Source organism: Mirounga leonina, unplaced genomic scaffold, assembly GCF_011800145.1.
Source record: "Mirounga leonina isolate KUSES-001 unplaced genomic scaffold, KU_Mleo_1.0 Mir_152, whole genome shotgun sequence".
In the NCBI taxonomy this organism is placed as follows: domain Eukaryota; kingdom Metazoa; phylum Chordata; class Mammalia; order Carnivora; family Phocidae; genus Mirounga; species Mirounga leonina.
Window position 1 is genome coordinate 11,525,573 of NW_023270380.1, and position 17,224 is coordinate 11,542,796.

At 41.4% G+C, this 17,224-nt stretch overlaps 2 protein-coding genes across 3 annotated transcripts in view; one reads left to right on the top strand and one right to left on the bottom strand.

Annotated features, from left to right (window-relative positions):
* The window catches only part of PTEN (phosphatase and tensin homolog), a 90,403-nt gene extending 78,240 nt beyond the window's left edge, over positions 1 to 12,163 (bottom strand). For both annotated transcript variants that reach the window (XM_035008573.1, XM_035008572.1), the window contains exon 1: positions 11,698 to 12,163. In XM_035008573.1, the coding sequence (XP_034864464.1) occupies positions 11,698 to 11,776 (79 nt within the window). In that variant the 5' untranslated portion in view covers positions 11,777 to 12,163. The remainder of the gene's footprint in view (positions 1 to 11,697) is intronic.
* KLLN (killin, p53 regulated DNA replication inhibitor) lies at positions 11,930 to 14,291 on the top strand. Its single transcript, XM_035008399.1, is given in 4 exon segments — positions 11,930 to 12,172; positions 13,770 to 13,841; positions 13,844 to 14,064; positions 14,066 to 14,291. Coding segments are annotated over 4 exon segments (762 nt in total).
* Positions 14,292 to 17,224: the final 2,933 nt, after the last annotated feature.

Below are 17,224 nucleotides of genomic sequence, written 5' to 3' on the forward strand. Positions count from 1 at the left end.
TACTGATCACAATTAGTTGTGGAATCTTCACATGCAAAGGAGAACATACTAAAATCTTGGAAAATAATTAAGCTGAAATTTGAATGATAAAACTAACGAGTCAACTCTGTCAACCAATAAACAAACTTTTTAAAAACATAAAAGTTCAACATATAGAAAAACAAAAATACCAACAGTTAGATGGGAGGGACAGAAATGAAAACAGGGAAAGGAGCTCTTAACACCTCACACCCTTTAAATACTAATAGGTAAACAAAACAGGTAAAGACTTTTAGTATTTGGATAAAAATCTCACCTACATATGTGCTGCCTCACTTAATGTAAGAGAGAGAATTTATGTACACATTATCTGTCTATCCAAAAAGGCACCATTCTTTTCATGGTCTAGAGTTCAGACCTGAACAAGTTCTATAAAGTGATGCTAGTAAAACAATCTACTTTCATCAGACATGAATTTGAAATTGGCAAGACGTTTCTTACACAAAAAATAGAGGCCCTAAACACAAAGTCAGATGTGAGAACATAAATTCAAAATCCTATCTAAAACTGAAAAATTATGCCTGATCATATTAATCATTTGGCATAATAACAAACTTCTCAATAAAAAAGTCAATATAATAAATAAAACAAAGTAGATTAAAACTAATCAGACCCTATTAAGTCCAATATGCAATTTTAAAGACATCTATGCAACCTGGCAACACCCAGTTCTTTGGGGGGTGAAAAGGAATTATGTTACAGAAACAACTTACATATAGTGGCTTAAAATGAAAAAGCAAAATTTCAAATGGGGAAACTCATTTACTAGCAGAAAGACAATTGAGTTGTACAGGAAAGCAGAGGACCTGAAAAATATTTAAAGCAAATAGTTAAGGAATACATATTAAATCAGTTCCCTGATGAAGTTCTGTAATAATGAATTCCTATATGCCAACTGTTAGGAAGATTACAGTTTAAAAATACCAAAATCTCATATAACTTAATATCTCAAGTTAAAACATGATGTTTCCACTTAAATATCCAAATAATCTTGTAAAACTAAATGACTAAAAGCCAGACTTCCATTACATAAACTTTAGTTCTCAACCAGTATCTTTGCATTTTAGAAGAAAAATATAAACACTAGCATAACCACTAAGTTTTATTATTGCAAAAGCTTAAAACTCATATTAGTCTTTAAACACTATCATAGATGATTCCAAAAAACAGAAATGTCAAAACCACTCATATCACTAGATTATCTTAACTTTTTCCTATAGTTGAGTAACAGATGGCAAGCCTTAGTTCTTGGACACTGCACAATAATCACAATCTGTGTGACCTTTTCAGTATTAAAAAGAATCCAAATAGCCTTAATAACCAGCACCTGAGTGTATTTTACAGTATTACCTATAATCCTGATCAGGATGAACAGAAACTAGATATGCAAAACTGCATCATACTTTTAGTGTACTGATATTTATTTTACATAAATTTCTGACAACAGTCCATGAAAACTATCCAGATGTCAGATTGCTTCTTCAGTTTTCAAAAAACATACATGCATACATTCACAAAGAATTTTTACCATTACTTTGTTTTCATTAGCACCAACTAGGTATGTATCATATGTAGACCAAACTACAGGGAAACAACTATTTCTGATACTTCACCATTTAAAATAACTAAGGCAATTATGAGGGGTTCTGGAAACTATTTAAAAATGCACAAATACCTTTTATATTCACTACGATGAACTACATTTTAAACTAGATGCATAGGAACAAAACTAGAAGCTAGTAGGAAATATGAAGTATCAGAAAAGTAGAATAGGCACTTTTAAAAAATTCTCTTTGGTTGTATTTGTATAAAACAAATTTTTTAAAAGAAATTTTCTTAAGTATAGCAAGCAAATGAAGTCTATTATTCATATACTGAAATAAATACCATAAGCCTTACTCAATTAAACTACAGCAATAAATGCCATCTGTTTTTCTTAACAAATTTGAAGCTATCATATAATTAGCAGTTCTGGTTTTAAAATATTTATCAGTATCTCTGGATATCTCCTATAATTTCAAAAAGAAATCACAACACTGAGTCAAAACTTAAATTTCGTAAGAATTTTTAAGATAGGCCTGACATTTTATTCTGCTTGTGCAAAGTGAGAGGCAAAGTAAATTGTAAAATCAAGCAAACAGAAAAAAAAAATCACAGTAAACAATCTATTCCTAGAACACTTTCGTAATTACGTTTACCCTAAAAACAAAACAAAATTCAGAATCCACTAAGCTACTCCCCTGACATTTTCTCATCTCTGAACTAATCTAAAGCTCCGTCCTAAATTTTTTTAAAAACTTCACATTAATGCAAGTTTTTAAATTAGATAAATAAAGCACTTCAATTCAACAGGCTGACACAGCAAAGTTAGGATCTAGAAAAGAATATAACACATACATCAGAGAACCTTAGAGTCAGCCCTACTTTATCTGGAAAGATAGAAGTTTTTTATAACTTGTCAGAAATTTGCCATTTTACATCAACACATTTAACTCCACCAGATCTGAGTATAACAAAGCAGCTTTAGAATAAAGTGTAAGACTAAAAAAATGCATTAAACAACAAAAAACAAGTACACTGGGGGCAAAGTATCTCTCAACAACTACATAATTAAAGGAAACAAGCTAAAGATTACTTTAAAAACTATTACCAATATAAAAATGAAAAAAAAGTTGTGTGGTTTTTTAATAAAGCATATCCATCCTGTTAGAGCAGTTCTAAGTAACATCCTTCTACATACCTCTGAAGGTGCTTTACACTTACACACTTATTGAAAACATCTTCAGCCTTTTCTAAAAGAAGTTAAGGCAACACTTTCACAACCAGCCAAATAACACATAAGCCATTTTGGTTACCAGTGATATCTTTTTTGGACAAAGTTCCTATTATAAAGAATGTTGGCCTAGCAGCAGTCAGAAAACCTAGATGTTAAAAGCCTCGCTCCATCATGTATTAGCAAACTGACCTTCTTAAGTACCACAGCCTAGACGCAAAGGTACTGACTTTTATCAAATATTATACTTCCCTTATTACTATGTACCAGACACTTTATACCTTTAAGTAGAGTTTCTCGGGACGCCTGGGTGCCTCAGTCAGTTAAGCGTCTGCCTTCGGCTCAGGTCATGATCCCAAGCTCCTGGTCTCGAGGCCCACACATCAGGCTCCTTGCTCAGCGGGGAGTCTACTTCTCCCTCTGCCTGCCAACCCCCCCTGCTTGTGCTCTCTCTCTGACAAATAAAATCTTTAAAAAAAAATTATAATAGAGTTTCTCAACCTCACATTCTTGACAATTTGGGCCAGATAATTCTTTGTTGTGGGAAGGACTGCCCTGTACACTATAGGATGTATAGCAGCATCCCTGGGCTCTACCAGAGCATCCCTCCCACATTGATCTCCCAGCTGTGACCACCAAAAATGTCTCCAGACACTGCCAAATGCCCAGACAAGGTGGGAGGAGGTCACTCCCAGTTGGCAACCAATATTCGGAAAACACCTCACCTATACTTCTAACAAACCTAAAAACTACCCTGAGGATTTTTACCAACACGTTAAGAGATGTGGAAAAAAGGGTTCACTAACGTTAAGCAGTGTATCTTTTATTATACAACTGATATGTGGCTGAGCAAGGAGTTAAGCTAGACTTTAACTGACTCCCAAGTCCATGCTCTGTCTACCCCACCATGCTGCTTTTCTAAACTTACTGCCTCATCTACATCATCAGAATAATATTTGCCATATTGAGTTATTTAGGGTTTACAGATCAAATGAGATAATGTATATATAAATTCTATTAACCTAAAGGAAATAACACATTAAGGATTTGTTTGACTGAAGATAACATAATCCAGTGGTTCACAAAGAGTGATCCCCAGATCACCAGCATCAACATCACTTGGGAACTTGTTACAAATGCAAATTCTCATGCCCCAACCCAGACCTAATGAATCACAAATTCTCAGGGTGGGATATGTAATCTATGGTTTAACAAGTCCTCCAGGTTATTCTGATGCCCTTTAAAGTTTGAGAACCACTGATATAATGGGGAAAATACTACACCAAGTGCCTAAAAACCCTACATCCTTCTTTGGACTCAATCTCTACTAGCTCTTAACAAGTTACTGATTCTTACTGGAGCTATGATTCCTATACCACAAAAGAAAAAAAAAAAAAAAAAGACAGACAGTAGTACTTGCTCTTTTAGGCTTTTTTTCTTCTATGCAAAACCAAATGAGCTAAAGATTAAGAAAAGGCTTTGTTAAACACACACACACACACACACACACACACACACACACACACTAAACAAATATAGGATATTTGTTAGGACACTGTTAGGCTATATGCCACCTAACTCCACTACATTAATTAAACAGGAAAAAAAAAAAACCCTTCTGACTCAAGTCCTCATTTTTCTCTTATTTCATATTTCATGAATGATTAAGAATGTTAAATAAATTTTACATCATGGCTAAATAAAGCCTGGCAAAACAGTTTTCACATTTTGAAAAAATACAACAGAAAAAGCTCAAGCATTCCATTTGATCTCTGAAAGACTCAGAACAAAGTAATTCATAAGTACACATTTTAAAAATAAACACCTAAAAATCAAGCTTAGTTAACATCCCCCAAACTTCATTTTAAAAGTAGAAAAAAATTTTCAGCTCTATTTACCTCCAATCAGTTCAGAATGACTAGAACACTCAAAAAGAAGTCTCACTAATTCGTGAGAGCAAAGGAATTTTAAATGGAAAAAAAACTGCATACATTTTATTTTTTTTTATTTTTTATTTTTTAAAGATTTTATTTATTTGAGAAAGAGAATGAGAGAGAGAGAGAGAGCATGAGAGGGAGGAGGGTCAGAGGGAGAAGCAGACTCTCTGCTGAGCAGGGAGCCCGATGCGGGACTCGATCCCGGGACTCCAGGATCATGACCTGAGCCGAAGGCAGTCGCTTAACCAACTGAGCCACCCAGGCGCCCCAAAATTGCATACATTTTAAAGCAGAGTTGTTGCAACTTTGAACATGTATGCTCTATTTATAAATCACTTCAATAATATATCTGATTTAAAGAATATGTGATTCAAATCACAATGCATTTCATAACACCTTAAGCAATTAGATACTCCTTTTTAAAGGTCAAAAATATTAAACATACAAAATTGGCAGAATACAAACCTTGCAATTACTAGTAAAGAAGAAAACCTGGTATTTTAGCTTGAAAAATCTACAAAAATCAAAGGAAATAAAATTTAAAACTATTCTGAAGAGTCTTAATAATATTAAATCAACTAGGTTTTGGGTAGCACATAGATGGCATGTGGTAGGAAAGAGAGTTTTAGACCACTCAATTGTCCTAGAAGATGTCAAAATGTTCAATTCTACAACGGAGACTTAGACCAAAAATACAGCTAGTTTATACAACACATAACAAAATACCTAAAAATCACATCACCATACAGCCACATATATAATGAGACAGAACACCATTCATCCTGCAATGAGAAACAAATAAACAAGCAAAAAAACTCACTGGAAATCAAGAGCTTCACTACTGACAGTACTGGGAGACAGCTAGGAGGCCAGCAAAGGCAAAGGAAAAAAAAGAATCATCCCTATGCACACAAAACAGCCCTGACCAAGTAAGTCTCAAGCTTATTCCATCCTTCTCCATACCTGGCAAGAATGAATGAAGAAAAAAAAAAAATTCTTTAGTTTTCTTCCCATTTCCAAGGCCTAAAATTATATTGAGACTCTTGATCAAATCTGAAAATGGGATACAATAATACAAAGGTTTAACACCAAATTAAAATTCCTATGTTATATGAATGCATTGTCAGATTACATTAAGTGTAAATTGTAGTTAAGTGTAACTTGGCACTCAAAGTTGCATATCTCTCCCAAAAATGAACTTAAAAAGATACGCTTATACACCTTTATGGATAAACAGTGACATAACTTTTGTATTATACGTTAAAAGTTTTCTTTGAGAAGATTACTCTTTGTGAATAAAATATGTGATACTGAAGTTGACCTATCTCTAACACTAAGGAAAATTTATTATAACAAATTTTTATTTTAAAACGTCTACTTAATTATACAATAATAATAGGAAGTTTTCATCTTACTTCAATATCTTAAAGCAAACACTTTTTGATTAGCATGATTAATTTTTCTTTGGTCAATAGTATGAGTGAGCAGACCTTTATATTCCATTTGTGATGAAACAATGAAATCACAGACATGTTATACTCAGAGCTCCTAAAGGAATATCTCTATTTCAAAAAATACTCGTAGTTTGAACCAATTAAAATTCTAATATGTCCAAAACTGAGGAACTTCAGTTACAATCACTGCTCCTCCCATAAATGAAAATACAAATAATTTCTCATACATGGGTAATCCGAAATTACAATTTTTAAGAGCAGCAGTTACCATGTAAGTATTTACATTGTGGCAGGTAGCATGCTAAGCGAATTACTCCTATTATCTCATTTATTCTTTAAGATAAATTTTACAGATGAAACAGCTTGAGAAAGAGTAACCTACTCAAAGTCACCCAGCTGCTAAGTGGGAGGGCCAGGATTCCATCACAGGCATGTCTGGCTCCAGAACCTACACGGCCACCCTAACATCTACAATGAAACAAGGTATACACAGTGTGTAGATAAAATTAATACTCAACACTTTAATGTCATTTAAAATAAATTTAAACTTATGTGAAAATGATAAAAAAAATATCCACCAAGGTAACCTCATTTTTCAGAAGTATTATGATAGTTTGCTAACTTTGTACTTATTTACACATATACACAGAATATTCACACACTATGTTAGATTCACTGTCCATATCTGAAGTGATGACTATGGATGACAATTAAAGTGCATAACCACCTAAAATATAATATGTCAACAGTCTTCTTGTCCACACTATGTACAGCGTAAGAGTATTCTTTTGCTGTCAGGTGCAGCCACAGTATCCATCTCTCAATATTCTCAGTACAGCCAAGTGTATATCTAACACCCTGAAGATGTCCACCTGCCTCTTAATGCAAACTGCTGCAAATGAACAGAATATGCCTTAACTATACTGAACTGAACTAAAACTTCTCCTCTAAATTAATTCACACCTAAATAATGTTTATTTTTCTTATATTAATATTTTTTCCAAAAGCCTTTATTCCAGTGCAAATTACCTTAAAAGAACCAAATTGCTAATACCTTTTCTGTAACCAATAAAAAAATTCAAAAAATTAGAGGATAGGATAGAGTCACCTTTCCTGCCAAATGAAAGTATTTTACATTAGTAGGTGCATATATCCAATGCTTAGACAATCATTATTGACAGACCAGAACACTTTTGACCACCTAGCAGAGAATGCATGTGGCAGTAAGTGGCCTTTATAAAACAATTAAGGATATCATTTCACTCAGCAAATCCTTACCAACTTAAGGTTATGCAGTCTAACCTCAACATAACTGACACCTCTGATAGCAAATGCATTAATTTCAAAGCTACCAGACAGAAAGCAACTGTAAAACAGAACTGAATATTTACTGAAATCATTACTGACCCCTACCTCAGAAGTTGATACAAAGGTCTTAAGTCACTATCCTCAGAACAAATTCTAACACATTTTCTTAATGAATTCAGGTCACAAAAGAATTCTCCAATACTGACTTCACTTAAAATCAAAGTTTATCTAACAAAAAAAGGCAAGGAAGAGCGAGGGCTCCTCAAAATAAAAATAAAACTTCAGAACTCATGGTCTCTACAGGAAAAAAAATATGATATCAAATAAATGTTTTATACAATCATTAATAACACAGCTTCTAGGAGCTAAGTCCTTGGACCATGACCAAGACCAAACACTTCAAGTAAGTGAAAAACTATCACGTGCATGCACACTTCTAAATTTCTCTCTACAAACTCCATTTCACATAGTTTTAATATAAAAACATTTGTCTTACTAAAAAAGGCTGAGGTCAAAATTTAAAAGTAAAATGTTTACTGAGAGTGAATTAATGCTGAAACTTTGTGCATTGATTTTCCCATAAGTATTCCTCCATTAAAAGTTACTGAAGTAATTACTTAAGTGGCTTAAAAAATATTAAAAAGTATTAAGTTATCACCAAACGAACAAACAGCAAATGGGGCAAATCTCAAAATGAGAACACGTGATAATAAGAATTAACATTAAGAAGTTTGTGTGTTTTATTTAAGTGGTTATTAGGAAAAAACAGATCTACTGTTCCACACAAACACTAAAATATCGATAGCTGCCTTTCTCATGTCGTTAAAATTCTAAAAGGAAGGAACACCGATGCACCTTTCTTTTTCCACAGTTTCTAAAAATAAATGTTAAACTAAGGTGATTATAAGTCACTATATTTTAGGATGTTTATTCAAGTAATATTCACTCAGTGCAGGATACGCGATGTAAATCCGCAGATGGCTGCCCTACTGGGCAAACTTTTACAATGCACAGCAATAAAATCCCTTTTTCCTTATATTAAGTCAGATAAACTGTAAATTATTCTTTCAGATGCACTTTATTCTTGAATGACCTTTATGAAAATGAAGTTTGTAAACTGTTATACAGCAATTAGGATGCCAGGTCATGTTGTTCAGAAAAGAAATGCAACTTAGCAGATATGAAACAGGGTAAAATAAAAATTTTGAACAGAATCTTTAAAAAAATAAACAAATTCACACACACACACACACACATCTCTCACGATATGGTCATTTCAGTAATCACTAATCTTAAAAGGTAATACAATTAACTTCAAGAGTCCCTGTACCCTCTACAAGTTAAAAATACCCCCTATGGTTAACATCTGAAAAGACGCAAACTTATCAAAAAATAAAAATACAACCAAAACTTAAAGTTTCCATGAAATCTAAAGACACTAAATTTTTTATAGTCTCACGGTCATCACTACTTTCCAGACTAATAATAAGATACCAAGAAATTATTTTTAGAACTCAATTTTGCAAATAATATTGCAAAATTTGCAAATAATCGTCCTCAATTTTCCTCTTGAGAAATCACTACAGTCTTAATCTTTCTTATCAGACAGAAATACTCCAATTACTACTTTCATAAAGGAATTTAACTTCTCACAGGCTAGCTGCTGAAACAGATACTACAACCTGCCAGAGACAAAATCTTCAATGGCCATTTTAATTTTCCCCCCACAATAAACACAGAACACTAAAGTGAAACCAAGTAAACCAAAGTGCTTTGGTGTATCAAAATTATTGGAAGTGCAACTATCAAAAAAGATCCCTTCACTGACTTTTTCCTAAGTGATTTTTTTTATATCAATATTTGGCTCAATAAAACCACAACTCTAGAAATTAAGTGTTACTAGTCATTTGATGCAATATTTGATGCTGCTTTCTATGTATACCGTAACTAAAAGCACAGTGTTAGAGAAAGTTTTAAGTCACATAAATTTCACGTACAGAGGCACACCTCTGAAATCAAAGGAGAACTGGCAATCATCTCACTACTCACGTGAAAGAACCTGGTAGAATAATTTTAAACTTAAAACCCTACTAAATTTTAAAGGAAATGGGTAAAGTAAAAATAGTATAAACATACTCTGAATAATAAAAGCAATCTACCAAACAGCATTATAGACATTTTTCTGCATGGGGACTTTTCTTAAAAAGTTAAAACATTTAATCAATTTGCTCCTATACATGTCAGTTCACACCAACAGCAGATTGCTCTTGAAATAAATTACAAATCAGTTTTTCCATAATTAATTACCTTCTAGGCAAGCAGGTCAAGTTCAGCCTGACTAGTTTTGCAATTAATGCAGAGTCCAGAACTTCTAAATATTCTTTTAAAATATTAATCCTTAACAGAAAACTTACGTTTTGTGTGTTATAAAGCTCCTTCTTAACTTTTACCTTCATCTCAAAACAAACAGTTGGGCAAAATTAGTTGTGCACATTTACGTGCAGCTATATAATCCAAAGGAATAAAACCTCTTCAGCTATAAAACATTTTCTTCAAAAAACAAATCTTCCCCACAGTTTTTAGCAGGACATATGGACACTTTAGCGCCACTCAACCTTTAGGCAAAATGTTCACTGACATTTGCTAAGACATAATTTTTATTAATACTCTATTATGCAATTACATAATTTTAAATATTGTCCAGCGTTATAACTCACATCACCAAAATTTTGGTCTTAATAGCAGCCTTAATAAGATGCTTCAGGCACCTCAGACCAACAACTTAATTCTGTTTTTTCATGCCTTACACATTGGCCTACCAGGAACTCTGATCGTCTGTGATACTTCCCATTCTGCAAACCAGGAGGGCTCTATCCCCATCCTTGCTCAAAACCAGTTCATTATACCTGAAACTGCAAAGATCAACGCCTTTCGATAACCACTATCTTTTGAGGTACAAAGGCCTAACTTTTAGACAACCAAAATGACACGCTTGTTACAATTCTTGGGTTTCTGTTTATTCAACCACCTGAGTCAGTAAATTTAAGACACTGGGTGAAAAACAGCTAACATACCTACACAATCTGAGGCTGGAGGTAATCCCCTCTTGCAGGCCGTTCTTTTTATGAGCTGGTATATTACACTTGCCATTATACACAAGTCAAGAGTACAATTAATGGACCCCCAAAGGTGTCAGAGGACCTGCAACTTGAATTAGGTGAGCAGCAATTCCGGCATCACAGTAACACTTAAATTTCAAGGAAGAACTGAAGCTTAATCTCTGCAATCACAATTTGCGGCACACAATACCCTTAGAACCCACACAACATTATCATCTGGGATCAAAACACACTCAATTTCCATTCTATTACGTGTGACCAGACCACTGAATATAAAACACTACTGCGCCGCAAATTTCATGCCCTATCCTGTATCACCCCATCAGGACGAAAAAAAAAGGCGAATTTAACAAAGATCTAGTAAGAGTGCCTTAGGAGGTATATCACCTATGACACTATTGATTTCAAACTACAAAACTTCTAAAGGCAGTCCAAAGTTGTAATTAAACTTAGCTTAAATATAAAAACCTCCTTTTGCCCTCCAATGAACACCATATATGCTGAAAATGATTCCGCTTCCAAAGTTATGCAAATCAGTTCACAAGTCACATTAAAAAAAAAAAAAAAGTCTATCAATGCAACCCAGGAAACTAAAAACAATCACTGCAAGATTCTGATGCAATATGCATACGTGCAACACTAATTTTCATTTTAATCTAATCTATACCCTTGATCTAGGGCCTAAAGCCAAGATTTAATCGAAATATGCTCAACCTCAAAGCGTCTACTCTTCTGTTCATAGAGCAGACCGGATTACCGAGCTCACTAATCCACCACCCGTGTACTGTATTCTGTATTAACGGACAATAGCCCTTCGGAAGAGACCCCGTCGGCAGACGAGAGAAACCAATCCGTGCCTTGACACTTGCAAGCAGGCAAGAGTTCCATGTAGCCGAACACACCCTAGGCTGGATGCATTCAAGAGACACACCAGACAGACACGATCTAGAAATGCGAGCAGGCGAGCTGCTCTAGTCACCCAAACTACGGCAATCTCTCGCCTCCGTGTGCTCCCACGTTCTAAGAGTGACAGAAAGGCAAAGAGGGGCAGCGGCAGAAATGGATACAGGTCAAGTCTAAGTCGAATCCATCCTCTTGATATCTCCTTTTGTTTCTGCTAACGATCTCTTTGATGATGGCTGTCATGTCTGGGAGCCTGTGGCTGAAGAAAAAGGAGGAGAGAGATGGCAGAAGCGGCTGGTGGCGGGGCTTCTTCTGCAGGATGGAAATGGCTCTGGACTTGGCGGTAGCGGATGCCCCTCGCTCTGCCGCCGCCTGGCTCTGGACCGCAGCCGGGTAATGGCTGCTGCGGCGGTTGCTGGATGGTTGCAGCGACTGGGCCTGCTTCTCCTCAGCAGCCAGAGGCCTGGCCGCGGCGGCCGCGGGACGGGAAGGAGACGGAGAATCCTCGGCACGGCCGCTGCCTCCGCCGGCGGCCTCCGCAGCCCGGGCCGGGGGGGGGTGCGGCGGCGGCGGAGGGGAGGTTTACAGCCGGCCCGGGTCCCTGGACGTGCCGCCGCCGCCGCCGCCGTGTTGGAGGCAGTAGGAGGGGAGAGACCAACTCTCCGGCGGCCCCAGCCCTGGAAATGGTGACAGGCGACTCCGGCCCCCTCCCCGGAGCTGCAGCCGCCGCGGCCGCCGCCGCCGCCGCTTCTCCCCCCCGCTCCAGGAGCGGGAGGTGCCGCCGCCGCCGCCGCCGCGCCTCAGCCGGCTCCCGCCCGGGCCCGCGGCTTCCACCGTCCCTTGCACGAGAAGCCGAGCGAGAGGCTGCACGGTTAGAAGAGAGGTCGAGGACGAGGCGAGAGACGACGCCGCCGCTGCCGCCGCCGCCGGCCGGCCGGCTCCCCGAGGGCGCTGCCCCCGCGGCTGCTCACGGGCGCTGAGAGGGGCTCTGGGCCGCGGCCGCCGCCGTCTCTCATCTCCCTCGCCTGAGCCCGGCCTCGCCTCACAGCGGCTCAACTCTCAAACTTCCATCATGGCTGCAGCTTCCGAGAGGAGAGAGCCGAGCGCAGCCGCGGCTCGGCGCCCCGGCGCGTATCCTGCCGCAGTGCACAAAGAGTCCCGCCACATCACCGCCCGCCGGCCCGCCCGCCCCCTCCGCCGCCGCCGCCACGCCGGGAGCCCGGCGCCTGGGAGCCCGAGGGGAGGCGGGAGGCGGGCGAGACCCCGCCGGGGGAAGGAGGGACGCGGCGGGGCAGGGGCGGCAGCGCCAGGGGCGAGCGCCGAGCCCCTGGCCCGCGGGCGCCACTGAGCATGCCCAGTGCGAGCTCCCGGGGCTCGCTCGGGCTTGTGCGAGGCGCCCGCCAGGAGCTGCACTTGCCGCGGCCGCTTCTGCAGCAGCGCGGGGCGGGGGGGGGGTGCGGGAGTTGAAGAGGGGAGAACGAGCCAAGCCTCGGCCTGTGCCCAGAAACCCGGTCGGGGACGGGGAGAGCTGAGGGGTGCACTGAGCGGTGTCGCTGACTCGAGTCTGAGGTTACCTGTGCACAGGTGGGGAGGACCAGGTGACTCGCGCTGATCGGGGGACAGGGAAACGCGGGGACCGTCCCCGCCGCGAGGGCGCCCCTCCCCCCCGCCTCCGCCCCCAGATTTCCCCGGCCCGGCCCACAGCCTCGTCCTCTTTTTGCACCGCTGTGGCATCCCTGTCGTTCGCAGGGACTCGCCTGCAGCCGCCTTTGCCGAGAAAACCCACCTCTCTGTCCACCCCCCGCCCGTGTCCTCAAGGTGTCAGTCTTAGCACAAAGAACAACCCCCTATTGTGTCTCCGTGTGTATCACCTCATCCGGCTCCCTCTCACCGCCCCACCTCCCGCTTCCCCAGCAGCTCGGCTCCTTCGCCCTAAAAATGAGAGCTTGCAGCCGAGCGCGCTGCGTGTGAGCACATCGCCCTTGGACGTCTAAGGTCCCCAAGGACCACTGCCCGCGTTGCACCGAAAGTGGACCCCGGAGGGCGGGACGCACCCCGCAGCCCCCTGCATTTCCCCCTGGAGAGCTAAGCATCCCTCCCCTCGGGGCTCCAACTCGGTTCACCGCGTCGAACTCCGGGCTCGGGGCTCAGAGGCTGCCTGGCCCCGCCCCTTTTCGGGCCGCTGTGAAAACCCGGCCGGGTGGATCGCCGCGGGCCGGCTTCCGCGCTCCCCGAGCCGGGTTGCGCACGCCGGCGGCCGGCGCTGCCCGTGCCCGACTGTGAAATACGGGACGGTAGGAAGCGGCAGCCCCTGCGAGTGGGCGGGGCCGGGGAGACCGAGGAGGGTTCAAAAGGCGGTGGAGGGATACGCGGGCCACAGTCGGAACTACTTTCAGGAGGAGGTCACGTGTGTTCCTAGTTGGGGAACTTTCCAAATTCCCACTCCCCTATGATGGCTCGGGAGGCAAGTGCCTCGCGTCCTTCGCCCGGGGTGCCGCTGCCGTCTGTCGGCAGCGGGACCCCGAGCCTCCGGGTCGCGGCGGAAAAACAGGCTCCTACGAGCCTCCGGCCCGAGCGCTGTCGGTGCTGGCGCCTGGGGAGCTGGTTACACAAGCACCCACCTTCAAGCACGTGCCCCCGCCTCCCCGCATTGCTGGCCGCGGCCGCGGCTTCTCGCGGACCTCGGAGGGCGAGCTCCCAAGCGGCTCCTACACATTCGCGTGCTACCTACCGAGCCAGCGAAACTGCCAAGACTTGAGACTTGGAGCTCCGGCTCGGCCAACAGTGCGCGTTCCTAACCGTGGGAGAAGGAAAAGGGCCCCAGGGGTCTGGCATCTCCCTCGCTAGTGCCCTGCCCCTTGGGGCGAACCTTTCTGGTTCTGTGCACCCGGGGCAAAGGGTATCTCCTGCAGCAGCAGCCCGCCGCTTGAATCCACCAGTGTTGCAACAAACTTCCAGTCACTACCCCTGAGCCGGTGAGCGCGCCCCACCTACTGTAGACTCAGCCAAGCGACTTATCTGGTCGGAGAACCTAGTCAATGGCCATCAGCCCAGAGCAAACCTGTCAAGTCGGCTAACAGCCCCGATTTGTTGACCTATCCCTGTGAGAGAGCTGGTTCAGAAATTCTGAGAACTGTAGCGCATTTACCCTGACACTGATCAGCTGCAAAGCGAGTTGTACACTTTCTGCTTGAAGAGAATGAACACCAATCAACACGAATCTAGGAATTTCTTCCTTTTCTTTCCCCCTGGAAAGTAGAACTCAAGGAGACAATTGGAGTCCAAAGAATCTGAGTTGAGACCTGGGCTGAGGCACTGGCTCATTTTCTTTCTCTCTTTTTTTTTAGATCTGGGAGAATGGGATCAATTTGCATGTGTATTGCAGTAATCGTGAGTAGGTGCCTAGGAAGGTCTAAAAGGATTTATTCGGTGTCTGAAAAAGAAGACTCTGTATGAGCCCATCATGGTTGGAGGCAGCCCCTTGAAGACTAGAAACCCCAAGAGGGCTTGCTTAGAAGCCACAGGCCATTACCTAATTCCACCACTACTAATTAAACCAGGGATATTTACAGTGTTCTTAGAGATCTCCCAGGCTCCATTTGTATACACTATCCTTTTTAAGACAGGCCTGCGGCAGTTAGCAACCCGCTGAATCTTCAGTGTTGATATTCATTGGAGGCTGTTTTTGTGCATGGTCCTGGTCAGCCTGTGGGAGGTAGAGGCCACAAGTGGAAAATGAAATGGGGAGGTGAGGGGGGACAATCTGGAAAGAGTAGGAGAAAGGCCTCCATTTGGTTTCCAAAAATGAAAATCCTACCCACACAGCCTAGGGTAAGCCAGAGATTTCTTTATTTTATAAGTAACCAATGATAAGGAGTCCCCGATTTGTAGGTATTCCACTGGACTTCATGGTAAGAAACTGAGCTGTGTTCCATTGAGTAGCAAATACCGCTTGGTGGGGTTTCTCAGGTTGCTGATCTTGTCTCCAGAGTCCCTGCTATTAGCACTGCCCTACTCTGCCCCCCCCCCCCCCCCCCCCCCCCCCCCCCCCCCCAGCCTACCCTATTCTGAAATCCACTTCCTGCGAAGGAAGAGACAGGATGCTTCTCCACTCCCATGGCACAGAGTTCTTGTGGAGCAGAGACGGCACACACCACCGACACTAAAGGGCTGGAACAGGAGATTGGCCCACAGCACTTCCATTGGCAGAGGGAAGAAAATGGAACATGAGTTTTGCTGCTTCTCTGAACACGAACTCCCTCTGCTTCTCTCTAGCAGTGAACGAAAGGATCACGGATGTTGACAGACGTTTGGCCAACCAGACAGTACTATCAGGTAGTTATTAGGAATTACTGAATAAAAACCTCCTCCCCTCCCCAGTGTTAAATAGGTTCCTGAAGGAAATTTCAGTTTTCCATTTTTGTTTTCCCTCACTTCTTCCTTGTACCCAAGGGATCTCCTTACCCAAGTGGTAGGGCTGAAACCTCTAAATAGCTGACTCTATCGAATGTACAGGAAGTTTAAAATTTGTATATTGTTTTCAAGTTCAACTGGCTGTACACATATTACAAGATACTGGCTTCCAGGCACTCCAATTCTTTACCTGTCTGGATTCAGACTGCCCTAGGGAGAAACAGAAGCTTGTAACAAAGACAGAATTATATAAAGCTTCAGGGAGACTAATGCAGAATAATGCAGACTTCTATGCAGAATAATTAGTAAACATGATAAACCAGCTTTAATTACAGTTCCTAACAGCTGATTCCAAAACTGTATTGTCACTACACCCAAAGAATGTCCAAAGAAAATAGCTTTCTTATTTTCTTTGATAAATGAAATGACCAGCAACTTGATGTGGGTGATATAAATAGTTGATGTGCTCTTTATAGGTTCTTCTGCTAAAATGTCTTTTCTTGAACACTGATCACTGTAATGCCTTTCTCATCTCCCACACACTGACCTTTCAAATAGAGATCTAAATCAATGGCTTTAATTTTTAAGCAATCTTTTCTATTTTTATCTGTTTAACCACTGTTTTCTAAATAATACAGAATAGAAAAATATAATAATTATAGGTTTGAATTTAAACCACAAGGGTCCAAGGCTTTCCCCCTTATTTCACTTACCCTAATTACAAATATTGCTATTCTTTTATTTTAAAAATTTTTTTATTATTGTTATGTTAGTCACCATACATTACATCATTAGTTTTTTATGTAGTGTTCCATGATTCATTGTTTGCATATAACACCCAGTGCTCCATGCAGAATGTGCCCTCTTTAATACCCATCACCAGGCTAACCCATCCTCCTACCCCCCTCCCCTCTAGAACCCTCAGTTTGTTTTTCAGAGTCCATCATCTCTCATGGTTCATCTCCCCCTCCGATTTCCCCCCTTCATTCTTCCCCACGTGCTATCTTCTTTTTTTAATTTTTTTTAACATATAATGTATTATTCATTTCAGAGGTACAGATCTGTGATTCAACAGTGTTGCACAATTCACAGCGCTCACCATAGCACATACCCTCCCCAATGTCTATCACCCATCCACCCCATCCCTCCCACCCCAACCCCCACTCCAGCAACCCTCAGTTTGTTTCCTGAGATTAAGAATTCTTCATATCAGTTAGGTCATATGATACATGTCTTTCTCTGATTGACTTATTTCGCTCAGCATAACACCCTCCAGTT